The sequence below is a fragment of the Notolabrus celidotus genome, chromosome 3 (assembly GCF_009762535.1).
Source record: "Notolabrus celidotus isolate fNotCel1 chromosome 3, fNotCel1.pri, whole genome shotgun sequence".
Classification (NCBI taxonomy): domain Eukaryota; kingdom Metazoa; phylum Chordata; class Actinopteri; order Labriformes; family Labridae; genus Notolabrus; species Notolabrus celidotus.
This window is the reverse complement of record NC_048274.1, coordinates 9,018,828-9,046,428: the sequence shown is the minus strand read 5'-3', so window position 1 is coordinate 9,046,428 and position 27,601 is coordinate 9,018,828. Positions and strand designations below refer to the sequence as shown.

The following is a 27,601-nucleotide window of genomic DNA, read 5'->3' as shown; positions in this document are numbered from 1 at the left end:
GTTTAAAGGTTATGCTTTTCCTGACAGATGGCTTATCATTTCTACTTCCAAATGATGTCTTTAAAATTCAGTTCATTCACCATTTAATGAATGTTTGTTTTTTACAGCAAACTGAAGTCGCCTCGTGAAGTTTCCCTTTAAAAACAGAAGTTTAACTTAATTTAACTCTTTAAGTCGAAAATGTGAATCTACTCCTTTCCTCGTGACCTATTTGCAATATTTTAAATGTTTTAAACTCACAATGTTTGCATTCATGTTAACCAACCTGCAGTGTTTTCTCCGCCGGCTTTGTTTGAACATTGCTGCAGAGAGAAACAGCTCCACAGCACTACTAGAGGTCAAAAACTCCACAGGGAACCTTGGAGATGAAACGGTTTTCAACATAGCACCTGCAGTCTCAATCTTGTAAAGACACACACACACACACACACACACACGCACACACACACACACACACACGCACGCACACGCACACACACCGAACAACAATTCTGGGAAGCATCAGTTGGAAACAGAAATGCCTCCTGAACACAGCAGAGTGTATTTTTTTGAGAAGTTGGAGTCAGCGTTTAGTTTAGAGATCAGAATCTTTTTGTGTTGTTCAGTTTGAAAATGTGACCCTATCTTCATTCAGCAACAAGATGAACAATCAGCTTTCTACGACAGGTTGTTCACACCAAGGTTTTTTCGTACTTTAGTTAGCAGGCATGTTGCATTCACATGAGAAAGAAAATATCTGCGCTATTTTTATAAATTACAGTAAAATCCCAACAGCACCTGAAGGCCACACAGGGGAGTAAACATGCCGTGTTGGTTCAGTTAATCCAGTTTTATTGACTTTGGGAGATACTTGTGTCTTTAAGTAACATAGATGGTATTGTTATTAGTTTGTCAACTTTACGCAGCACCTGAGGACTTTACAGTTTGTTTAGATGTAAGGCTCGTTCTGATCTGTTCCACGTTGCAGCATTTCTCCAGGATCAGCTGATCAGATATGACATGCTTCATGGATATCAGACGATTCATCTAAAATGCATTCAAGCTGGCTACATCGTGACTCAAGAGACAACTGCTGAATTTACTGGGTCCCTACGGAGAGCATCTGAAGCGCTGGTTATCTTGTTAATTCAGAAAATTAGAGCAGATTTTTTTTTCTCATGTGAATGCAACACGCTTCCATAACATTCTACATTTTTTACATAAAAAATACAGTATGTCAGTACTTGGCTGATACTTAAACCCAGTAATTCTTTAAGTGAGAAAAATGAGCAACAGAAAGCTCTGATTGAGGATTGGAAAAATGGCCCAATCTGAATAAAAATTATTCATGTCTGGACACCATTGGCCTAGCTGTCTAACCACCGATCCATATACAGAGGCTATAACCCCTTGTTGCAGCGATCGCAGATTTGACTCCCGGCCTCGACCATTTGCAGCATGACTTCCCCAACTCTCTGCTCTCCACATTTCCAGTCTCTCTTCAGCTGTCCTATCCATTAAAGCTCCCAAAAATATAACTTAAAAAAAAGATTGATGTTAACAATTTGGTCAGAATAAAACTGTCAATCCGATTGGTGTTTTAATCAGAATAAAAGAAAAGTATATTTCTTTTTCTCAGTCTGATCTCGTCTTAATCCACAATGAGCAGAGGACTTTGCAGCATTTAGCAAGTTACAGTGGCAAGGACAAACTTCCTTTAACAGGCAGAAACCTCCAGCAGGACCAGACTCATGTTAGACGCACATCTGCTGAGACCGTGCTGGAGAGAGGGATGGAGGGAGATGAAGAAAGAGAGATGATAGTGGTGAAACGGATAGTAGTATTGCAGCCGCTGGAGTCTGGCACGTCCACACTAGCATGGTCTTTTTTGAAATTTTAAAATAATTAAACATTAGTCGGGCAATCCCCTGTCTACTAAGGGGACCACCATGTACCCCACGTAAAAGCATGACACAGAACGTTCAATCAGAAAAACAAGGAGTGATCACGTAAACAAACCTAGCCATAGATATTGTCGTGTTCTGTCGTCCTTCTCTCCTGTGTAATAATCTTTCTGTTGAGGAGAGTTAAGAAGGGACAGTTGCAGATTATTATGCTTCCAGACACAATACCCAGACGACAGTAATGTGATTTGTCCTACTGATAAATACTCATCTGCATGTGTGTGGAGTGTGTGTACATGAGTGTGTGCTTTGAATGAGAAAATCTGTGTATCAAATTCAGCTCCGTGGTCTGGGGTCATATATTATTTCCTGGCTCCGAAGATAGTTGCAGGAATTTGAATTCTTACTGTAGCTACATGGCTGTGCACGTTGATCGTGAGGACAAATAGACAGAAAAGTTTGCTTTCTAAGAAACACAGAATGGAAGATTACTTCTGATCATGAAAGATTGCTTCTCTAATTTATACAAAAATCAATATCTCTCTGTCTCTCTTGGTCTCTCGCCCTGCCTCTCTCTACGTCCTCCTTTTGAACAGAAGCAAGGCCATCTTATTATAATTCAGCCCTTAATTACCAGCAGGGGATCAAGGCTAAATGAAGTCTCTGTAAATACTGAAGTGCTTCATTTAGTCTCACCAAAGTGTATCTCCTCTGGTTATCTCACTTCTTCTTAAAACAGGAGCAACCCCATTAAATTAGTCCAGATTTGGCAAAGTTGGCAGTGCGCTGGAGTGGCAGGTCGTCTGAAGATGTGACTCTTTGGTCTATAATGTCGACCACTGAAGTGGGACGCACTTTATTGATAGAGATTGTAATTAACTGGCTGTGTGGAGACAAAGGAAATTGCACATTCGTCATATCAAATTGGCCTAAGGGGCTTAGCAAGTGCCAGATAATGGCTCTTTTCATGCCTGAGCCGTGACCGGAGTGCAGACGGCTCCAGACACTTGTATGTACACAATGTGATCACATACACTCACAAAGAAGGACATGCCCACACAACTAGTGCTGAGAACACTGATGCATATGTACTTCCTCTTAAGTTCTCGGTGTGACATGGAAGGATTTCCCTTGTATAAAAATGCCCAAGATGCCAAAAATCCTAAAGTAGGGCATTGATTGGATGATAATGCCATCTAAACTCAAGGCAGACAGGTATGACCACACAACTACTGACCTTTTGAATGTGACATAATTTCAGATTTTAGCATATGGACGAATACACTTGTCCACAAGTTCCCCGCGGTAATCTGCAATCTTCATCTCCAACCATGGTTATCTTCTGTTGTGTGGTTGGGTGTACTAACAGGCAAGGGATGCCTTTTATCGTATGCCGATAGAAATGGAAAGAAGGCAAAAGTGGATCGCAGCAATACAACGAAAGAGTTGGCAGATGACAAAACACACACGACTGTGTAGCACACATTTCCTACAAAAAAAGTTTCTGTAATTTAGTGTAATTAAAAAAGCCTTAAACACACCATATCCAGTATCTTCGCTTCACAGAAATGTCGACTGGGCTAACGCTAGCAAACACAGCCGGGTGTTATGGTTTGTAATGTGACCCTGTTCACTGGTGACTTTGATCCGAATGGCATGTAGAAACCAAGCGGTAAACTCCAGTCTCAAAATATGAAGCCCATGCGGAAGTGTTATAATTTGCAATTCATCGAGCGTCCGCATGAGGCTGGCTGCAGAAACACAGGAAACCACATACATACCAATTCAAAAAATAAGATCTTTACAGCATTAATAAACATGTTTACAGCCAGGTTCAGAAAACGGCTTGGGTCTATGTAGCTAATTTCCCAATTGGCACACGCTGTACGGGATTTAATTTTTTTTCTAATGCGATGGTTCATAAGATATTAAGATTACGAGTTTTTGCCCAAATAAGGTCATGACTGACTTGACTGACAGGCAGGAACAAATAGCTGTTGGCTATTGAGGCTCAAACTCCACCTCTTTATGTCACACTCTTTTGGATGAGTTCAGCATTTCCAATATGGCTCCCGCCGACGACTGGCTTCAAAACATCGATCAGGAACAGACGGGTGATGTCACGGATACTACGTCCATTATTTATACAGTCTATGGTAGAAACCAGGAAGATTTCTGGTGACTTGCCCTTTGAGTAGTTTTTCAGTAAATACATGTGAGCATATTTAGACATTTTAAATAAAAAAACTAAAATAGGCAGTCACGAGGACAGCAGTCAGTATTACCACGAGAACCATACAACCAAAAGTCGCCAGTTAACATGGTCTCTAATTAAACCTGAACACCTGCAAAGAATTCCAGGAGTGATCACATATTTGTGAATAATCTGAGGTAACTAGTCATGACGACAAATCCAACTTTTGCAAAGTAGTACCCTTATAACCTTCTTCATCCATTCACATGCTTATTTTGTCTTTGCACATGTTACTGAGTCCACAACAAACAAAAAACTAAATACAGCTAGGCATCAAGGCTTTTGTATGCTTTAAGACCACTGCCTGTGTATGGAAAAACGCTGAAAATCGTGTGGTATGAAATGTGTTTGGCTCTGAGCTTTAACTACGTCTGTGAAGATCCGAGGAGACGTCAAGTACGGTTGCTCTTTAAGTCCGCTCTTCATTAGTTTCTCTACTTACCTCTGTTTGTGAGCACCCTCAAGGCGACTCACTTCATTGGACAGAGTCACTTACATTTTTATGAAGAAGTTAAGTACTGTGTTACTTTCTGTTACTTTTATGGCTCCCAAATACACCTCAAATTTAATTATTGACTAAAATAAATGGTAGCCTAATGTAAACAATGCTACTTCCGCCTGCCATAGCATGTGGCATCATGGGAACCACGTGGTTGCAAGTGGTCAATATAAAATGCTGGATTAAAGTGGCCTTAACTGTGGTATCATACGATCAAGACATCTAGTTGTCCCTGTCGTCTGCTCCTTATAGCTCATGGGACACTCTTGAATTTTTACTATGAGGACATCATCTCCCCGTTAGGATTAATAAGCATTTTCTGTTCAATGTTGCACCATATGTTCACTAATGCTTATTCATCTTTACACGTTCTGCATCAGAATGCAGACACATGGCCGGTATGTGGATGTGTTGCTTTCCTTTGCAGGTGTGTGTATATTGTCCTCCATCGTTTCATTGGGTATTCGTTGTTTGCATGACAGCAGTATGTTTGGAAATTAAAACCCAGCCCGCCTGCAGTGGAGGACCCCCATTTCCAATCATGTAAAAACAAATTAGCTTTAATCACTACCTTTAAACAAACGTCTGCCACTCTTTTTATGGATCCCTTCATTTGACAAACAGAAATAGATTTTTGGGCATTGTCAACTTGTGCTGCAAAATTGCAAGGGGTGCTTTGAATGATTTCAGCAAGGTATTCAAACTCAGGCCTCTTGAAAAGAGTCAATCTTCAATGTTCCCAACCAGCCGACATTTAAACAGTTGTTGTTGCTTCTGTCTCGCTGCAGATACATCTTAGTGGTGTGAACAGTCTAAAAAGTCTTTGTGTTAGCAGCCATTAGGATATAATTGATAATATCTATAATTTCCCATTGTCTTCTATTATATTTGTGTGATGGTTGTGTGGTACTACCAGTTATAAAACAAACAGCCACTCAGGGAAAATGAAGATTATCTTCATCCAAGACGTTGTTTCTCAACACTAACGCTATTCTGATTTCTTTAGTTGCTTATAAGGCTGCTTAAAAAGGCATTGCATGGAAAAGGAAGTCATTATTGGAAGTACTTAGTCGTTGGTGAGGGAAGTTGCTCCCAAAGTCTTATCTGTACCAGAAAACTGTGCATGGGTACAGAGGTTCCGCTAATGCAGACATTAATCTCCATGTTAATACTATGATAGAGTGTTAGCGCCACATTTATATGATAAGATAAGATATCACTTTATTTATCCCCAGGGGGAAATTCAGTTGTTACAGCAACACAAACTAAGCAGCAAGAGAATGGTATAAATAGTTGTAATTATAAAGACAGTAAGGACATGTAAAGCAGAAGTGACAGGTTGATTATGACAGATGGCAACAGGATCAGTCCAGGGTGATACAAAAAGACAAAATATAACATGCATTGTGAGACAGATAAAGTGCAGCATGCAATATATATATATTAGGGATGCACGATCCCACTTTTTAGGCCCCGATACCGATATCGATACCTGGGCTTTGGTATCTGCCGATACCGATACTAGCCGATCCGATCCTGGTATTGATTTAACAATCTCTATTCCTTAATGTGAGGATAGAATCATGTTTTGGCAACTTTAGGCTTTTCTGACTTTGTAAACCAAAATAAAATACACATTTTTAAACTGACAGTATCATCATTCAAGAGATTATAAATATGTACCAGCAGTTTGGTGAGTTAATCTTCATAACCAACAGATATTACAATTCAACTGTAAACTTCAGCAGTGGATAAGAGGAATTACATATTCTGTATAAAAAAAATCCTTCAAATGAGAAAATAAAAAATATGTCAACGTAGTGTTTCCCACTGAGATGAATAGATCTGCTATATGGATCGGCACTATATAATAGTAACATGATCAGTTTTAAAGTTATATTTTTTGGAGGCATTTTTGCCTTTAATGGACAGGACAGCCGAAGAGAGTCAGGAAACATGGAGAGCAGAGAGTTGCAGAAGGACATGCATTGAGTGGTTGGGGCTGGAATCGAACCTGCAACCTCTGCAACAAGGGCTGTGGCCTCTGTATGAGGCGCGCTTAGACCACAAGGCCAACATGATCAGTTTTGATAAATAATAATATATATTACATAATAGAATAATAATAAAAGGAGACAAACTACAAGATTTCAAGAATAAATAGATAAATGAACAGAAAAAAGTTTTAATATTTCAAGAAAATAATCATCAATTAACCAGAATAAACTCATAATAATATGAGAATAAAGCCCTAATTTTAGCCTGAGTCTGTGTGTTGTTGTGAAGGGAAATGTCATAAGAGCATTCAAGCTCCTGCTCTAAAACGAGGAACAATGAGAATCTTGTGAAGCTACAGGGCTTCACAAATAATCCTATTTAATACTCAGTCTTTTGCACAATCTGTTCAGTCTTCATACATGCATTGATTACTGGACCTGGACACCAAATGTGAGTTGTAGACTCATCCAGTATAGGTGTAATTACCTGGCTGTGCTTTCAGCTAACATGTTGGTATCTAAATGTAATCTGGTCACTGTGTTTTTTATACTAACAGGATTGCAGCATTCTTAGAAGTTTGTCACTGACTGTGCTATTTTGTTATTAAAGTCATATTTTGTTGAGTAAAATATTCAAATTTCTTTATTTAATCCGTCCTTTGGCTTTCTTCATCTCGGTCCTATTTGTGATGACACGCAGCAAAGAAAACTCCTGACCTCTGAGAAGGAGAGCACTGATCTCCCAGACGTTTCCCAGACGAGGGCGGATCCGTGTTAGTATTGGTGTTGTTCTGGACTTTCCCTAAGAGCTGTTATTTCATAGGTGGTTGAATCTGATAAAGGCTTTACAGCTCTGTCAGCGCCTCATTGACAGCTTGATAACTATTGTCTGCTTTCTTCCTACTCTGTCACCTCCATTTCCCTTCTTTTTAAATTCACTGTCCAACCTCTTTCACACTCTCTTCCCCTTTCTGCTCTCCCCTCTCACTCTTCCTGCTTTCACTGTCATTCTTTGACCCTTTCAACTTTCCTTCTCCATTTTGCATTACTTTATTTCACTCTGCACTCTCTGCAGTGGTTCTGTTGGACACTACGACGGTACTGGGAGAACTGGACTGGAAGACCTACCCTGTTAATGGGGTGAGTGACATGATAAATTATTTTATTAAGACATTTCCATTGTGAAGCGATTTTAAAACCATAACACCATGAAAATACACAAATACACCAATCAATTGAAACCCTGTGTCACAGAAGTCTCAGATTGTCTTGTATTTATATATATTAGTCAGCAAATTACATATTTTACATCCTAAACTTTCTGATAATGACATGTGGTGGTCCATAAGTGCAATATGTATAAGCTTAAATATGGTCGGATCCAAAAGCGGGATTGTTACGACCTCACTGCTAACTTAAATACCAAAAAAGATGTCAGTGTAAACAATGAAGCACCAAAACCCCCCAAATTTTATCCTCAGACTCTTTCCAAACAGAGCAGGTCTAGACCGTACCCTGTGTTTTATTATTAAAAAAGACCCAACATCAAGACAGGATAAGATCCAGTCCCATCTTACAGACAGGACTCAGTCTGATCTCATCTTAATCCACCATGAGCAGAGCACTTTGCAGCATTTAGCAAGTTACAGTGGCAAGGAAAAACTTCCTTTAACAGGCAGAAACCTCCAGCAGGACCAGACTCATGTTAGACAGACTTCTGCTGAGTCTGGCACATCCACAGCAGCAGGTTGTCTGGCAGAGATCTAGAGGAACCTACAAGACAAGGGAGCTCAGTGACCCAAGAAAGGTCTATAATCAGTAACTTTAATGGGACAGGAAGAGTTAAAGTAAGTGACAGGCAGAGAGAGGAGAGAGAGGGAAAGACAGGATCCCAGTGTGTCAGTTCCCCCGGCAGGATTTTTTCATTCTCGGGGGGTTTGTAGACATGCCAGGGAAACATATTTCAGGTAGAGAACCATTAAAAAGTCCATTTTGCATGATATGTCACCTTTAAGTGCTGTGGAACATTTGTAAGCATTGGTCAAAAATGTTTTTAGAGCTGCTTAATATTTCTTAATTTTCTGATTCATGGTTTTCTTTCTTCATACCCACCACAACACACATATAACCCTAATTAAAACATTATTAAGGATGTACAGACAACACTTTGTATTTCTTTAGGCAACAATCTTGTTATAATTTTCTTTGGTTGCCTTTGCATGTTGAACACCTAAAAAATGGTAAAATAAATTAATACAGATTTGGTAAAAGCCGTCACGTTTCTGGAGATAAACAAGTTTGAGCCACATCATTGTGACATAGCTAAGCCTGAAGTGCTGCAGGTTTCATTCTTACCTTTATTTCAGCTGGGACCACAACAGCAGCATTATTTTTTTTTTGCCAAGATGTTGTCTCTAATTTGGGACACAAGGTTGAAGCTGGACTGTTTGTGTTTTCAGGCTATTATTAAAAGTGTAATAAATCCTTTGGAGCAAAACCAATAAATAGAAACAAACTAGTGAGATATTTCAGGCCTGAATACCAATATTTAGACAGCCTCTCTTGCACACAGCAGAAACAGGTTGCTATGGGGAGCAACAACACCATTAATTGGTTGAACAAAGTAAAAAAAAAAAATGCAATTCCAACACCCAGATTCACATCAGATCAATAATTCATCACAACCACAGTGATTTAATGATATTTTCATAACACCTCTGTCTCTCTCTTCCCTTAAGTCTGACAATGACAAATTGTCTTGTTTTAATCAAAACCTCACACCTCTCAGCTATTGTTGTTCATACATCAGTATTTGTTTCTGCAGTGCAGGTACATGTGTGCGTGTGGGGGTTTTCTTAACTGCCTGATGTTTTTTTCAGCACCTGTGACATGAAGCATTGATCCTCAGACAAGAAAAGGGAACTCCACTTTAATTCTTTTTCTACTTGTACACATCAATCACAAAGATACCTGGCGGCATGTTATGTATGTGCAGGTGATATATTACAAAAGTACATAAATGATGTCATACTCAAGTTTAAAGTTCATTTAAGCCAAATTCAACAACAATCAATCTTTATTTATATAGCAACAAATCACAACAAATGTTATCTGAAGACTCTTTCCAAACAAAGCAGGTCTAGACCGTACTCTATGTTCTATTATTAACAAAGACCCAACATCAAGCCAGGATAAGATCCAGTCCCATCTTACAGACAGGACTCAGTCTGATCTCATCTTAATCCACCATGAGCAGAGCACTTTGCAGCATTTAGCAAGTTACAGTGGCAAGGACAAACTTCCTTTAACAGGCAGAAACCTCCAGCAGGACCAGACTCATGTTAGACACACATCTGCTGAGACCGTGTTGGAGAGAGGGATAGAGGGAGATGAAGAGAGAGAGATGATAGTGGTGAGACGGATAGTAGTAGTTGTAGCAGCTGGAGTCTGGCACGTCCACAGCAGCAGGCTGTCTACGGCAGAGATCCAGAGGAACATCTGAGACAAGGGAGCTCAGGGACTCCAGAAAGGTCTATGGTTAGTAACTTTAATGGGACAGGAAGAGTTAAAGTAAGTGACAGGGAAGAGAGAATGTCATTCCCCCCCGCAGTCTAAGCCTATAGAAGCATAACTAAGAGCTGGTCCAAGCCTGAGCCAGCTCAAACTATAAGCTTTATCAAAAAGGAAAGTTTGAAACCTACTCTTACGACCTACAAGGCAAGGGATGTCATGCCATGACTTTTGACCATCATGAACTTATAGGACCAACCTCCAGTACAAAAGACTGAGACAGGACTCGCAGTGTTGACTCTATATGAAGTCTACCATTGGCTGGTTGTTCAGATGCAGTTTTTCTCTCCCTCTGCTATGTTTACTTACTTTCACTCGAGGAGCAACAACAATAACCTCCTAGCTGGAACCCTAAGAACAAAACAACTTTGGTGAAGATTTGAGTTGTCAGGTATTATGTCCCTCACCTTTAAGTTGTTTATGTTATTCAGGTTTTATAAGGGTTTAGACGCTTGATGACACGGATTGCCTCCCCAGAACATTGAATCAAAACAAGCTCAACAGAGGGCTTAGAGACACCTAAGATGATAAAAACACATGGCGTTTATTCCCATGTGGTACAGGACAATGAGGGGTTCAGCTGGACCGCTCTCCAGCAGTACCTTAAAAAAATCCAACATTGGGAGACCAAGAACGCTCAAACCTGTCTATATGTTAAAAATTGTGATTACCTGACTGTCAAATTCTTGATCCTGATTGGTCAAAACCCCATCACAACATTTATTAATTTTCAATAGCAGAAGCAACACAAGGTACAACCTGATTACACATATCATATCAAATCAATCTTCAGAAAGGAGCTCAGCAGTTTTCACCTCTGCCTGTTGACACTATGACAAAAAACATTTGCGTCTAGGTCAGATTCCATGAAAGACGATGTGTTAAGTAAGGGATAAAGTATGGTTAGCAGGAGGTTATGGAAAACAAACACGAAGCAGAGGTGTCTTGTCTCACCCTGAAGTCCCAGTGATTCTACGTCAGTTAGCGTTCCATGGTGATGGATTCTTTTCTTCCCATTGCGGTCGATTTAACATGAAACTGTCTTTAAAAAACACCTTTAAAAATAGAGGAGGCAAATGTCACAACTTTGAACCCTGCTGCCATCGTCACCACCGGTCACGGTTTAACCCATAGGAAAATAAATTTAGAGAGGAGATCTCAAAGGTGTTTCATTTATGTCTCCTAGACAACAATGAGATCTGTTGGAAAGCAAAATGAGACTATAGCTTATGTCTCCTGTTTCTCATTCTTGCCTCCAGAAAAAAAGTTGCAAAAAGTCTCAGCTTAGTCTCCCTTTCAGTTTCAAAAGAAGATCTCGTCAACATCTGAAATGATTCTCAGGTATTTCTCAAGTGTTGTGACTCCTTTTGAGCTCAGGTGGAGAAATCAGGGAGCTCTCTCAATTGTCTCAATCTAACCTCATCCATTTGTTTTAGTCAGACTCAGTTTTGTGTCTCAAGTTGAGATCAGATGGAGCAAAGAAAGAGCCTGAGCTCATCTTTTCATGAACATTTATAGTGCCCTGCAAAATTAAGATTTCAATGTAATTGTACACAAACTTACAATTCTCATTAAAACATTTGAACCACTAACAAGATCAGCTATTGATGTCAAATTATCTCTTCTTTGACTTCACAGTATGGTCCTTCCTTTACAAGTCTGTTTGGAACAAAACAACTTCACAAAGATTTAGTGGATTTGAGAGAAATTGCTAAAGATAGAGATTTCATACCAGGTATGACAGACCATTTATTTAAAATATGGGCCACAAAAGGGCTGACCAGATTTAGCCAGATTATTACAATTAAAGGGGTGGATTATTTTGGGCACTGGTGGCCTAGCGGTCTAAGCGCCCCACATACAGAGGCTACAGTCCTTGTCTCAGGGGTCGCCAGTTCGATTCCTGGCTGGTTGACCATTTCCTGCATGTCTTCCCCCGCTCACTACTCCACTACACATTTCCTGTCTCTCTTCAGGTGTCTTGTCAAATAAAGGCAAAAAGGCCAAAAATATAGTTTTAAAAAAGAGAAGAAAATTAGCCATTAATGAGATCTCTCATTTAAGTCTCAAATAAGACTCATGTCATGGTCTCAACTATTTCTCCTAGTGAATTTTAGGAGAAACTGATGAGAAACGAATGAGACAATTTGAAACTTGAATGAGGCTGAAGTGAGAATCTCAATTTTGTCTCTGGAGACTTAGAAGAGAAAGCCTTGAGCAGTAAAATATTCCTCTGGGAAGTTTCTTTGTAGAGATCGCTAACTTAAAGTTTCTCTCACCTGCTCCGCTTGTTGATCATATTTCTGGACAGTATCCAATATGAAAGTATCTGTGTTGTTTCACCTTACGGTGTCAACAAGCAGAAGCTAAATATGCCAGAGCTCTTTTCCAAGGATTGCTTCGACATGACATGTGGTCAGTTTGCCTCTGGCTTTGCTCATGTTAGTGAAAGTTAATAACCGTGGTCAAGGGGTTTTGACCAATCAGAATCAAGCATGTTACACAGCTGGAATATCAGTGAGAGAGCTGGGTAATGGACATTTTTATACTGAGTTTCTTTGGTTGATAACATTTTACCTAAGACTTATTTGTATTTCTTAAAAGGATGGTTCTAGACCTTTAAGTGGGGCAGTATGGATAAGTATCTATGTAAGTACGGCTGAATTATGTACTGTTTAACCCCCTTGAAATTATGTGTGCATGTATAATGCTCACACTGCATGTAGTGTGATGACAAATCAGTGTGCAGAGTCTGTATTTTTAGACCTTTATTTTACCAGGTAAAAATGTTTGAAAACCAGTTCTCATTTACAAACATGACCTGACCAAGAGGCGCCAACAGGAACACATACACACACATAGACATATAAACATAAAATAGAACAAAAGTGGACAAGTAACAAGCAATGTGCGCAAGGTGTAAAAAAGTATGTGTATGCATGTAAGTAAAGTTCGAAGTGATCAGCAGGAGCAACAGTCAACTCAAATCTGTTGAAGTTTTATGTTGAAGGTTTTGAGTGGAGTCAAAGTTGAGAGTTTGAGGTTTTTTTGTAAGTTGTTCCAGTCGTTAGCTGCTGCAAAACGAAAGGAACTACGGCCGAAAACAGTAGAAGTACCGGGGGATGATGAAGTTGATGTTTTCACTGGACCTAGTGCGATATGAGGCTTGGGTGACGTGATGAAGAGAGGACAGGTAGGGATGTGTCTTGCCCAGAATTGACTTGTATACAAAATGAAGCCAGTGGTGAAGCCGCCGGGAATAAAGGGAGGGCCACCTCACCAATTTATAGAGATTGCAGTGGTGAGTGCAAGTGCATACTGTACATTGACAGAAGACTGCTGCCGTCATAGATAAAGTTGGGGAATGATAGCGGCACATGCTCAGTTACAAGCTAAGGTTCATAGGGCTTCAGCAATGAGACACTCGTGAGTTAAAATCACATCCACGTATACAAGGAAAAGAGTGCTTAGGTGTTTTTGGTTTGTACTCGCATCCATTTTATCTTGTGATATTTCAATTGAACAAATAATTACACTGTCTCTATCTGTGCAGGATTTTTCTACATTATCTCATACTATACTTTTTGGGAAAAAACAAAGCTCCACTAAAATGTTGTTCTGCATTAAAAGTACCACATTAGCATATAATTAGCACTCTAAACAGCACCTCTTTTGCTCCCTCTCTCTTTCTCTGTTCTTTTTAACAGGTTTTCAATAACCAGCGTGGATAGTGCAGTTAGCTGAATAACACACATTAACCGTGAGTAGGCGAGGGAAGGCAAGTGGCTATAGATAAAGTTGTGATGTGAGACATACATTGTATATATTTATACCTAGTACAGGGGACTTGTCCTTCTACAACCAGCATAAGATATTAAAGTTGTTGAATAAATCATTAATAAAGCATAAAAAAAGAAATAAAGCTGATGTATGGTAAGCTTATTGCTTGTCAAAGGAGAGTCTTTAGTGCATGTTACTGTGATAGAGCTCTTGTTAATTTTATAGATGATCTTTTTATCAGCACGCAGAAGTTTCACTGCAACCTCTTTTCAGTGCCGAACAGCTTTCATAATATTCCTCTCACTAAGTTCAGAGGCAGTCAGAGGTTCCTGTCAGCAGCAGAGTGCAGACCTTAAGCTGCCAGGAGCTATGGCGGGGGAAAAAATCATTACAAGTAGAGTGGAAAACTCTCCAAAAGTTTTCAATCTGAGCATCAGTGTACGTCACTGTATACATATTTATGTCTCACACTGACGTCATGCTGAGTGTGAGAAGTTCACACGCTGTTATCTGAAGGATTAAGTTGTTTTGCTGGGTTCAAGTTTTCAAAATGTGTTACTGTGGGAAATCTGAAGTTTTATCGGGACTGAACAGCATCCAGAAAATACATACAGAGGAAATGTGAAGGGAAATGAGATGAAGAAATGCAACATAGCTGATAACCTCAGAGCTTTTGTTCACTGAATGAATACATTAGCGTTTCATTGCTTCCAAGCTAGTTCAACTATCTGGAACACACTCCCTGAAAGCTGTAGGTCCGCTCCAGCTCTCACCTCTTTTAAATCAAAGACTAAGACCTTTTTATTCGCCACTGCCTTCCTATCTTAGCTTATTTCTACTCACTTTAAATGCAAATTTTAAATTTTAAATTTATTTTTAGTATATTTGGAATTTTCCTTTTCTTTTCTATGTTTTATTATATTTGCCATTTGAATAGTGCTCTTTTATGCTTGTCTGAATGTTTCCAATGTTTTTAATGTTTTAACCCTCCTGTTCGTTTCTCTGAAACAGCAATAATGTTCCTGGGTCAATTTGACCCGGGCAAATTCAATTATCCAAAAGTGTCGGAACCCAAAAAATACACATTTGTTTCAATCACATTTTTTACTTTATTACTAACCATTTAAATCAAGATGTGGTCTATTGGTGTTCTTTATTTCTCACAGATAATGTTTCTATGACATGAACTCACTCGTTTTTCATTAAAATTTATGTTAAAACTTTTTTAATGTACAGTGGAAAGCCCTAAATAGAAATACAATAGACATGACATAGATTTTTGTTTATTTTATTTTAAATTTTGGATTTTTTTGTTTTTATGAAGTGATGTTGATAAATTAACACGACACCTCTTCTGTCACATGCTGCCCAGATTTTTGTGCTGCATTTAGCCGGTTTGGAAGGCATATATTGCCTAAAATAGACTTTAAAAGGGTCAATTTGACCCACAACATAACAGGAGGGTTAATGTAAAGCACATTGAGTTGCCCTCGTGTATGAAATGCGCTATACAAATTAAGCTGCCTTGCCCAGCCGGAGTAAACCTGGGAAAACACCAACCAATCCCTGCCATCAGGAGCCAAATTATGAAACCAATCAAATCCCGTCCTGCCGTTCTGCCCGCCTCCTGCGCGTACATTTCATGTTTGTTTGTGTTTTTAACTTTCACTATGATAATGTTTTGGTGTTTTCTTACCGCTGAATGAGACATGAGTTGACCTAGTGCAAAACACAAACGATGTGCTGAGGACCAGTTTTGAATCAGTCACCATCATATGGTTGCGAATCAGCCACGCTCATGCATGTGAGCGGGGGCGTCGTTTTGGAGGAGCTCCAAGGGGAGGGGGGGAGGGGTTTGACAGAGTCCTGAGACAATGCTACATTCAAATTCATGCTAGTTTTCCGTGGATACCAACCCTAGCTTTAACATGAAACTGTCCTCATTCAGCTCTCCTTCTTCTCTGAGCTCTGCGGTTCACACACCTTTGAAATAAACGTGTCAAATGTCACAACTTTGAACCCTGCTGCTACCACCGCTCATGGTTTAATTTTCTTTGCAGAGATCGATAACCTAAGGTTGCTCTCACCTGCTCCGCTCGTTGCTAATATTGCTGGACAGGATTCAATATGAAAATATCCGCAGCCTGTCGAATTAAGATGCTAACTGAAACTAACGGTTTTACCTCACCTTACGGTCTATGGTGTCAACAAGCAGAAGCGAAATGTGCCGGATTGCTTTGACATGACGTGTGATTAGTTTGCCTCTGGTGTTGCTCATGTTAGTGAAAGTTGATAACCATGGTCAAGGGGTTTTGACCAATCAGAATCAAGCATCTTACACAGCCGGAAGATCAGTAAGAAAGCACATAATTAGCACATAATGTGAAGAGTCAGTTCACAGAGCAGCTGATGCCTAAACTTTCCAAATCCCAACATGTTGTGTTCCCTTACCCTTTAAGATCGGCTTATTTATACAACTTCCTGTCAAGAGGCGGGACAAATCTGTTCATGTTTAAACAAGTCTACATAATCAACTATGCAATTGTCTGGAGTGTACTGTATGTTTGCCTACATCCAGCCTAGACGACGTTGTTCACTCTCAGGGGCACTACACACCAGGACTATCACCAAGGGTACATCAGCCACAAGTACCAGTCCACTCAGCACCACTCCAACACATTAATACGTCTGCCATAAGGAATTGATGTCAACTGAGCATCTGCTATTTGGCTGTCCACTTCAAGCCTGAAGAGGGACTGAGACCCTTGAAATAAATGGTTGTCTACTGAGCAATAATGGTGAAGTTTTCAACAGTTCTCCCACTCGCTCCTTCAAACCTTGATCTGTATGCAGACAGAGCAGTCATTAATTGTTGCAAACTTTGTTTAAATCCCTTTGGACTGGGACAAAGTGCATCTGGACTTGCAGAAGTCAATAAGACACATGAAGGGGGCCGGCTTAATTGCAGTGTGAGTGTCACTGTGTTGATACAAAGTGTTTTAATTGCTTTTTGGATTAAGTGAGGAAATTTTCGACAAACTCAAGGGTCATGATGCCGAACACAGCAATTAGACCCCGATATTTGGCATTCTCCATACTGTTAGAAATCTTTAGCGCTTTGTTGCAGGATCAGCCTGAAATAAGTCATCAGTGCAGCTTTTTTTTTCAAAGGCCAGCTTCACAGAGTCTGGTATTGCACTCTTATTGCAATAAATTCAATTCTTCCACACCTCCAAACTTAAAAAATGTTTTCTGTCTGCTACAGTGTGCTAAGCTCGGGGCTAATAGGGAGAGCGATTAGTAGGTGCATATCTGATTGTCTCAGGGAGCGTGGGCTGCAGCTCATCTTTCAAACTCGGGGTTTGCATTTGTTTTCTCTGCTCTGAACCATGCCACATCCCAAGGGGGCATTTTAGAACACGGAGGCACAGAGAGTGACAAATTACCATTTTCTCTTGTTTGTATGCATAATGGAACTTCAATTACTTATTGCTGATCTTATGCAAACCACAGAGTATGCTCTCCTCAAAGATACCGAGTTTCTGTCTGGTCTGTACAGAGGGCGCTGAGATGACAGCATATAGAGTCCATATGTTGAAACTGCTAAAATATCAAGTCTTGCTTGAAGTTAAAAGTCTTCTCTATGATTCCAACAGCATTTCCTCTTCCTCACACTCAAATCTCAGAGCTGACAGGCTGAAAGGAAAATAGCAAAGTGCTTGCAGAGGCCTTGTAGTCGTATATAACACGATATGGCTTTTCACTTTAGTAAACATAGAACATTTGAATTTTATATTTTCCACCATGCTGGCACATCTCAACAACTGCTCAGCAGAGCTCCATGGATTTGCTACAGATATTCAATTTGTGTCATGTCCCAGGAGGACAGGTCTTATTGCCTTGGGCAATTCTCCACCAACAGGTCTGTGCTCTTATGACTCAATTAAGTGGCTTAACATCTGTTTGGATTATTTTAGGACATTCATGGCCCCCATGTGATGATTTGAGTTAATTTTCCTATAAGTACTTTTTGATGACTTAATCACTTGCAAACAAATTATTCCCATCACCCTCAGCTGCACACTGCATCCATCAATACAAAGTAAACATTAGTATGCTGAAGTGCTGAACTGTTCTGATGTTTTCCAAAATGTTTTCAGAGAATCAGCATGCTTGCAATGGAAAGCAAGCATGAGGCCCAGAGCAGATTTACATTTTCAAGTGTGGAAACTGAAATGAAAACTTGTCAAACAATAGTTAAAGCTCCTATAAGTAACTTTTGTTTTTTGTGGATTTTGGTGCCCCCTGTGGACAAAGTGATACCTTTTATGTCTTGGCTGATTTGGTCTTGTACAAATGTAAGGGCTTTCTTTTTTTCATAATGAATCTGTAACATAGAAAATGTAAAAAACAAAGCTGTTTAGAAAATGTGCCTGGTCTGACACTTTCCTGCAGAAGTGTTTACAGGCATTGAAAACAACTATATAGGAATACTCAGTCTCCAGCTGATAGCCCTCTTTCTTTTGAATAATCAGTATAAATTTCAATTTGTTTCATAACCAGCCAAAAACTCCTCACTGACTCTGCAAGTGCTCCTATGAACAATAAAACTGGGCTTGCTTTCTCTGAACATCATCCTGGCCAAAAGAAGAAGATAACTTCTCAAAGTGCTGTTGTGATCTGGGATAAAACACAGTCCTTCTTCAGCAATGATGTTTTAAGTGGTTATTTGAAGCAAATGTGGGGCTTCAGCAGTCTGAGTTGATCAAATTAAATGGGTTTCATCCAAAGTTGCAGCCGCTTTCCTTTCTTTTGTTTCCCCAGACATGTTTTCTGTTCTTGGCTGCAGTGGGAGAGATAGAAACACAAAGAGGACATGTTGTAGTAAAGAGACTTTGGAGTACACCTCCTTGATTTGTTGGACTCAAGCAGGAAACTTTAGCTTCGGTGAAAATTCAAAGATTGCTTTGGCACAGAGAGAGGACTGACTTCAACTCCCTGCGTCTGTTATTCAAAGTGAATTATAAAGGGATCTTTTAACAGCTGCTTTGAACAGAAGGAAGGATTTCAGTCAGCAAAACCTGTTTGAATGTTCATATCAGCACCTGGCTGAATAAAGGCACACTTAAAAAGAAGTGGTAGACCTGCTAGCGCCAAATCACAACACCGTCATCTGAAGACTCTTTCCAAACAGAGCAGGTCTACACAGTACTCCTATTATTAACAAAGACCCAACATCAAGACAGGATAAGATCCAGTCTCATCTTACAGACAGGACTCAGTCTGATCTCATCTTAATCCACCATGAGCATTTAGCATTTAGCAAGTTACAGTGGCAAGGACAAACTTCCTTTAACAGGCAGAAACCTCCAGCAGGACCAGACTCATGTTAGACACACATCTGCTGAGACCGTGTTGGAGAGAAGGAGATGATGAGAGAAAGAGATGATAGTGGTGAGACTGATTGTAGCAGCTGGAGTCTGGCACAGCAGCAGGCCGACTACGGCAGAGATCCAGAGGAACCTAATAGAGACAAGGGAGCTCAGGGACTCCAGAAAGGTCTATGGTTAGTAACTTTAATGTGACAGGAAGAGTTAAAGTAAGTTTGACAACTACTCTTAAAAGTAGAGAGGGTGTCTACCTCCCAGACCCTGACTGGTAGATGATTTCAAAGGAGAGGTGCCTGATAACTGAAGGCTTGACCTCCCATACTACTTTTAGAGACGTTAGGTATGATGAGCAGGCCTTCATGTTGGGAGCGTAGTGTTCTAGAGGGGTGACGAGGACAACGGAAGACGCCTTAAAAGTTATTGTACCATATTTCACCATTTCATCATTATCACAGTGATGGTTGTAGATTAGCATTCAGTAGTTATTATTAATATACGAGGAGCTTGTTTGGTTCACAATGATTCAACTCATTTACCTTGAACATCTCCCACAGCAATGATATATGTACGATTACAAACCACCTCAGAGACCACTCAACATCACACAGACCCATGTACAGCCAACATTATTGGCTAGCTAGAGTTCTAAATGAAAGGAAGTGATTATGATTGATTAATCATTCAGCCCTGGGGTGTCACAAAGAGCTAATTTAGATAGCTTAATTAATATAAGATTAATTGCTTTTGCACGGCCCAGTCAAGGTTAAAGTGTTCTTTAATAATTTATATTGGAGAACGCTCCACCTTAGTTGTCTGAGCTTGACTTGTCATCTTTACTCAGATGTACCTTAGCATGCATTCCTAATTCAGCGCTGAAGTCTGGGGTGATTTCTCTCTACTGAACACCTCATTTTATAGATCTAACTGGTACAGGGTTAAATAATGGAGGTACCATTATGGTAGAATGGAATCAATAAGCAGTCACAGAGTGCTTTCCGTTAAGCTACTTGTGCTTTCAGACGTCTTCCAATGGTTCAGTCTGCAGACCCAGAAATGATAGTCTGGAATCATAAAGGCAGGCTCCAGTTCTCTCGTCACCTCCACATATTTTATTGAGTGTGCAGGAGATCCATTCGAATCTATGAAGTTGAGAAATGGTATATAAGTGCTTTGTTTCAATCTAAAACTTACTCTCAGTGAGTTTTCTCATTCATTGTCTGGTTCATATGATAAATACATATAAAGATAAATCAGACCCTTAAACAGCGCTGTTGTAAATGATGGACGACAGCCATAAATTTGTCTGTTTGTTCTTGGTGCAGCTTGGAAATACTGTTATTGTCACAGCGTGTTAACATTGCTGAGTGCAACTTCTCCCTGCAATTTCATGATAAATTTGGCCGTGGGAATTTTTGGACTTGTTGATGTGGAGGACACAAACATATCATTTTGTTTGCTTGTTTGTGTGGCGCTACACAGTCCTATTTTGGAAGAACCAGTGAATAGAGACACGGCTATAAACTTGTCACTGCAGAAAAATCAGAAGAGCAGAAACAAGCCTCTTGGTGTTCTTATGGTTGGATCAACCTAAGTTTGATTACTCCTTAAGATAAGATGGAGGTAATGCCAAAGTAATTTAGTCTCCATTACTTCCAGTGAAAGAGATAGAGCGCTTTTTCTTCAGTAAGACTCACTCTCCTCATATGCACATCTTTTTCAATTTCAAACTTGGCTGTGTCACACCTTTTGTGTAATTTCCCAAATTAATCTCCCACACTATCGTAACTTCTGAAATTGGATTTGAATCCAATCCAGCTAGTTATATGTTAACTTTCATCAACCATGTGACATCCATGCCATGATTTTCCAACCTCACAATAACTCAATTTAGTTCCATTAAGCAGCAATCTCCAGTTTTGACAAATGAAGCTAATGCAGAACGCAATAAAACTGTAGTTTCTCAAATGTCCACCAGGGGCTGGCTCCAAAAGCCAAAATAACCCCATTAAAGCCTGTATGCCAATTATTACAGCAGGGTTAAAGATGTTTACAGCCTTTAAAATTAACAATTTGGTTGCTTTAGATCATTTCTTTAATTGTGACAACTGTAAAAGGGAATCATTCTCATAACCTATCTGTTTTGATTTTATGAAGGCTTCTTGTTTGAAGTGTTCTGCATAATCATAGACTGTATATAAAGCCTATTGTTGGCGGGTGCCATATTGGAAATTCTGAGCTCAACCTAACTTCTGTCAAGCTAGTTTTGAGGTAAAGAGGCAGGCTTCAAGCCTCCTCGCTAACAGCTACAGTGTTCCCACCTGTCAATCAAGTCAGCTGTGCCTCTAATTACGGAAAACTTGTAATCTTAATATCTTCTAAACCGCTGTGTTATGAAATAATCCCCCCCCCCCCCCCCTGTACAGTGTGTGCTGAGAGAGAAATTAGCTACTCAGACTAAAAGCCTTTTTTGAACCAGGCTGTAAACATGTTTATTTCTGCTGTAGAGATCAGCTTTTTTTAATGGGTGTGTATGTGGTTTCTAGTACTTCCAGAGCCAGCCTCAAGTGGACACTCAAGGAACTGCAGTTTATAACAGTTCCTCATTGGCTTAAATTCTTGCGGCTGGAGGTTGCAGCTTGGTATGAACAAAGAAATGCACAATTCAGACCAAAACTGTTGTTTGTTCCAGGCTGTCAAACATGTTTAATCTTGCCTTAACAATGGTTTTGATGGGGATTCCATTCTTTTGGAGCCAGCCTCAAGTGGACACTCGAGGAACTGCAGTTTTTAACACTTGCCTCTTGCTAAGGTAAAATTAGGAGTGTAGCTGATTTGACTGACACAGCATTTTGTATTGCCTCAACTCCTCTTTGCTGGTTTCTAAATTAGCATTAGTTAGTTGGAGTCGCAGTGAGCATTTCCAATTTGACTCCCATCTTAGTGGCTTCATAATACCTCCACAGAAACCAACCAGTGACATCATGGAGACTATGTTCATGTTTTATTCAGTCTGTGGTGATGCTTTCTACAAAATTGCCTGTTTGATTGTTTGGGACATTTAAATGCACATTTGATTTCCAACCTGCACAACCCATTCGTTCAAAGAAACCTGACCCCTTCAGTACCTGGACTTTTAAGAACCTCTTTCGGTCTCAGCACACTCCTCTGAGAGGATCTGGAAGAAAATGCGTACTAAATTTGAACTCTCTTATCTCTGCCTCGGTGGTTTTGTCTCTATTTAATTCAATGTTTCCCTATCACATGCATATAAATTTACACGCTGCAAAGTTCTCCAGCCTTTACGGCAAAGAGCCGAGTAGAACTGCTGCAAGTATCTCATGCCCTTAGATGTTATTATGTCCAGCTGTGTTTCTGACACAAACTCAGCTGCACATTTATTGCCACAGCAGTTATGAGAAAGAAGTTCTGTCAATACACGTTAGTGCTTTTGAAGCTCTGATCATCACACCGTTAGAGCGGAGCAGACAAATGAGAGAGTCTGGCTGATGCAACGGCCTGAAAATGTGGTGTCTTTCTAACATCATGTTTCTATAGAAATTAAGTTTCACTACATGAAATACAAGGTGTACAGGTTAACCATTTTAGGGAAAAGCTTTGGGAGCAGATAACTCGTGGGGCCATGCATTTTATTTACCCAACAGTATCGACATGTTGAGATCAATGCTAATGATCTGCAGTCTGGTACAGGACACACCAGTAACTTCATTTGTTTATACCTTAAGTAATAGTAACAAACGGTAAATCTATAATTGATTTATTTTATGCCTTTCAATCGATTTAAACACTTAATTGCAAATAATTGCATGGTTGTCCATCGTTAACTCTCAATGAATCGCAAATTACTCACACATCTGTTCTAAATGAACCTTAAAGGGAAATATTTCAAGTTTATAATACTCTTATCAGCATGGGAGTGGACAAAAATGCATCCTTGATGCAAGTATATATTTACAACTATTCCAACAATCCAAAACAATGACAAGTACAGTCCAGAAAATTATCCGGAAAAACCCTGTATATGTCTGTGCCAGTGCGTTGTTGTGTGTCATGTTTATAATGGTGGCTCCCATCATTGGATACAATGCAAATTAAAAACCTCTTTCATCATTGGCAACGTGAGATCTCTGGCTTATAAGATGGACGAGCTAACAGGACAAGCCAGGAGTCAGACGGAGTTTTGGGAATGTAGCATGTTTTCCTCATGGAAACGTCTGGATATTCCCGACCACAAATTCACCATTGATGGCCTCCAAACTGTCCGATGAACCGGGGTTGCACCCAGAATACTGTGGGTCTCCATATTATCTGCACAGGGAGATCTCACATGTCACACTGGTAGCCGTTTACATCCCTCCTCTGCCAGCCTGACCACGGCGTCCAACGTTCTCAACGTTGCCATAGCCAGACTCCAAACAGACAACCAGAGTACCCTCTTCCTGATCTCCCGGGACTTCAACCATGTATTTAATTTGTATATAGCTTCTTTTTTTTTTCTGTACATACTTTTATTAGCCTATTAGTATTTGTATGTTTCTTCCTTCTTTGTTATTCTCACATATTGTGTATAGGAGCAACTGTAATGACCGAAATCCCCCCTCGTCCTGCACCATGCTAATCAGACTGCTAGGGTTAGCCACCTATATAGCCATCCTTGTTCAAAGTTTGTTGCTTGTGGAGTTGTCCAGACATCTCTGTTGCAAACAACCCAACAAAGCCTACCTTTGGCGAGAGGGAGGAGGGCCGTCATATCAGCCGTGTGCTTGCTTAGCCTGAAAGTGGTGTTTGAGACTAGACGTACTCTAGTGGTTACTCAATTCACATCAACAGTAAATTCAAGTAACTTTGATCTTGGAGTCAAGGCTGGCAAGGCTTTTAAGCTGAACTAGCCATTCAAAACAAGTGTCTTTATCCATTTCTGCTCAAGGAGGTTTTTTTTCTGCTCGCCATCCACATTCGATTCCTGATTTCTCAAACTACGGTATGGGCTGAGGGTCATGATCACAAAACGTTCAGGAGTTAATGCCAATCAATAAGATTACTGCAATCAAAGGGGATTTAACTTGGACAGCCATAATTATTATTTTTTTTAAGTTATATTTTAAGGGAATTTTGGTCTTTATTAGATAGGACAGCCAAAAAGAGACAGGAAACATGGGAAGTAGAGAGCGGGGGAAAACATGCAGGAGATGGTCGCGAGGAGGACTGTAGTCTCTGTACGTGGGGCGCTTAGACCACGAGGCCATCAGCGCCCCAGTCCTAATTATTTTGACCGACTGATCCTCTGATCCAAAAAACATTAAAGCGATCAGAGTCAGACATTAACACCAGACCACAGATTACTTTTGTCTTTAAGGATTGATGTGGTTGCATATTATAACTTGATCATTTTATTTGTCACAGATGTTATGTGTCTGGTCTTGCTTGAGGTTTCCGCCTGTTCATAGAAAGCTTTCAAGTGCTCGCTCATTTATATGTTCAAAATGTTGCTTACATGTTTCAAGGATTGAGGCCAAAAGATCTGTAAATTGGAACTATGTATGATTAAGTGTTTTAATCTGCTTGTGTGTCTTTGTTGAGGAACCCATGATGTCAGTGGAGACTACAATCTATGCACTTAAGATTAAAGCTAATTCCTCTCTTGCTGAGTCACAGATGTTCCAGTTTTTTTACTCATATTCTCTTCTCATATCTTCACAGTGGGATGCCATCACAGAGATGGACGAGCAGAACAGACCCATCCACACCTTCCAGGTTTGCCACGTCATGGAGCCAAACCAGAACAACTGGCTGCGGTCTGGATGGATCCAGCGGCAGGCGGCACAGAGGGTGTGTACCGTAACACGACTCTTCTTCAGGCACACATTAAACTTGCCTCAGAAAGCCTTGGCCTGATATTGTGATCAAATGAAGCAGTCTTGTAGCAGAGTGCGGCGGTGACATTGACTCAAGGTTGGGGAAAGTGTTGAAGTAACTGGAGTGAAAAAAATCTCCTTGTGTAACTTATCAGAGGAGGAGGAAAGGAAGGCAGGTGTATAGAAGAGAAGCAGAAGTCTTTCTAGCTTCATGCTGACTTTTTTCTAAAATTTCCTGAATGCATTAATTGATATGATGCTTTCACTTCAGTCATTTTTATACCATGTGAACAAAAAGCCTGCTAATCCAGAGACAGAATCCTCTTTATTTCCCTGCTCTCGAAAGCATGCACAGCCACCTGCAACATTTTTACAGCACTATGTGTTTGATATATAAGGCCTATTATTTCTGAATGCTTCAATCAGGTATACGTGGAGCTGCGTTTCACACTCAGAGACTGCAACTCCATTCCCTGGGTGTCCGGTACCTGCAAGGAAACCTTCAACCTGTTCTACCTTCAGACCGAGGAACCGCTCCCTGCAGGGACGAGGTTTCGGCCCCCTGATTATGCCAAGGTCAGTTTTTGGCTGTGTGTTATAGAAAAAGAACTCTCTATGCTGTTAATATTGTTCAATAAGGCTAACAAAGGGCTCGTTGTCGGCTTTAGGTGGACACTATAGCAGCAGATGAGAGCTTCACGCAGACAGATCTTGGAGATCGTGTTCTCCGCCTCAATACTGAAGTCAGAGAAGTGGGGCCAGTGACACAGAAGGGTTTCTACTTGGCCTTACAGGATGTGGGAGCGTGTATCGCTCTTGTGTCGGTAAAGGTCAGTATATAGGCGGTCTTGACCCGCTCTTTATTTCTCACACAAAACTGTCAGCTCTTCAACTTCTGATGTCTTCTTCTCTTCCCACAAGGTCTTCTACAAGCGCTGCCCGTCCACTTTCAGGAACTTGGCAGCCTTTCCAGACACAGTGCCGCATATGGACTCATCATCTCTTGTAGAAGTGAGAGGTGCATGTGTGGAGAACGCGGAGGAGAGGGACACACCCAAACTGTACTGCGGTGCTGATGGAGACTGGTTGGTGCCGCTGGGCCGCTGCGTCTGTAGCATCGGACACGAGGAGATGGACGGATATTGCCCCGGTGAGAAGTACTTTTGGATGTTTTTGTATGTGTGTGTGTTTGTCCTCTTAAACAACAGTGTGCTAAAGCTGCATACACAGAGAGGGGAACAAATAAAGAGAAAAACAGAGAGAAGAGGAGAGGAGAAAGCATTGCATCACATTAAGAGATCTCTAGGGCCTCTCCAGTCATCTGCAGGACTTTGAGTTCACAGAACTGCTATTCCCTCCTCTCGCTCTAAGATCCTGCATCCTTGTCTGATCTCCTCCATCCACATCTCTCTTCATCTCTTCACAGCTCCACCTCCCCTTGTCAGCTTCTCTTCTCTCTTGTCCACTTTGTTTACGCTCCACTTACAACCCCCACTGGTTTTTCTCCTCCATGTCTCTGTATTTGCTCTCTTTTCAATCATCTCCTCTCCTTCTTTGTATTGCTGTCTCTTGCAGCCGTTCTTTTCTGCTGCGAGATTCTAAACAATAAGCAAATGAAGACCTACAACTTCTTCACATTTCATTGTTGAGGCATTGGCACTTATGCCAAACCCTCTTGACTCTCTGTCAATTATTTGTTGCAAATGGAAAAATAATTATTTGTCACATCAAGCTGTTTGTGGTTTCGGATGTTTAAAATTCTGATAAACACCACGCTGCTGTAGATAAACGCAACAAATATATCTTTAATAAATACCTCAAACACAAAGCATCTATGAAAGGCTTTTTGGATGCCTCCTCTCTAATTAGTTGTATCAGCACTACCTAAATGTGGCCCATTGTCAGCAGAACAGATAAAGTTAAAGCAACTGTTGTTCCAGATAGTGGCTGGCCTGGTTTCTCGATAAGGCTGTGCAGACAGAGTGGGGGCTAGCTCTCTAATTGCCTTCATTTGTTAGTTTCACAGCTAATTTAGCTTGCACCTAGCATTATCTAAAACTCTCCCAACCCTCTCTTTCAGAGACTTTCTCTTGTAATTAAAGCAGGTGCTAAATAGAGCCACACTGCATGATTACAATTGAAGTGTTACTCGCTGCATATCCAGACGCACAGATGTCTCAGCTGGTTGGGGTGAAATTCATGTAGTACCCCTGTGGTGATGTGGTTACTCAGCTTATTACAGAGAGAGAACTCCAGCAGTCATTAGCACAGCTGATATGTAGGACAGGCTGTAATATCTTCTTTATTTGCTCCTTGGGTGTAATACTTCTTTTTATCTTCTTCTCTTTTATCTGC

At 40.4% G+C, this 27,601-nt stretch overlaps 1 protein-coding gene across 1 annotated transcript in view; it reads left to right on the top strand.

Annotated features, from left to right (window-relative positions):
• The window catches only part of LOC117810838 (ephrin type-A receptor 6-like), a 105,559-nt gene that overhangs the window by 32,704 nt on the left and 45,254 nt on the right, over positions 1-27,601 (top strand). Inside the window, exons 2-6 of the mRNA XM_034680820.1 lie at positions 7,709-7,773; positions 25,092-25,220; positions 25,673-25,822; positions 25,915-26,076; positions 26,168-26,396. Of these exons, the coding sequence (XP_034536711.1) occupies positions 25,110-25,220; positions 25,673-25,822; positions 25,915-26,076; positions 26,168-26,396 (652 nt within the window). The 5' untranslated portion in view covers positions 7,709-7,773; positions 25,092-25,109. The remainder of the gene's footprint in view (positions 1-7,708; positions 7,774-25,091; positions 25,221-25,672; positions 25,823-25,914; positions 26,077-26,167; positions 26,397-27,601) is intronic.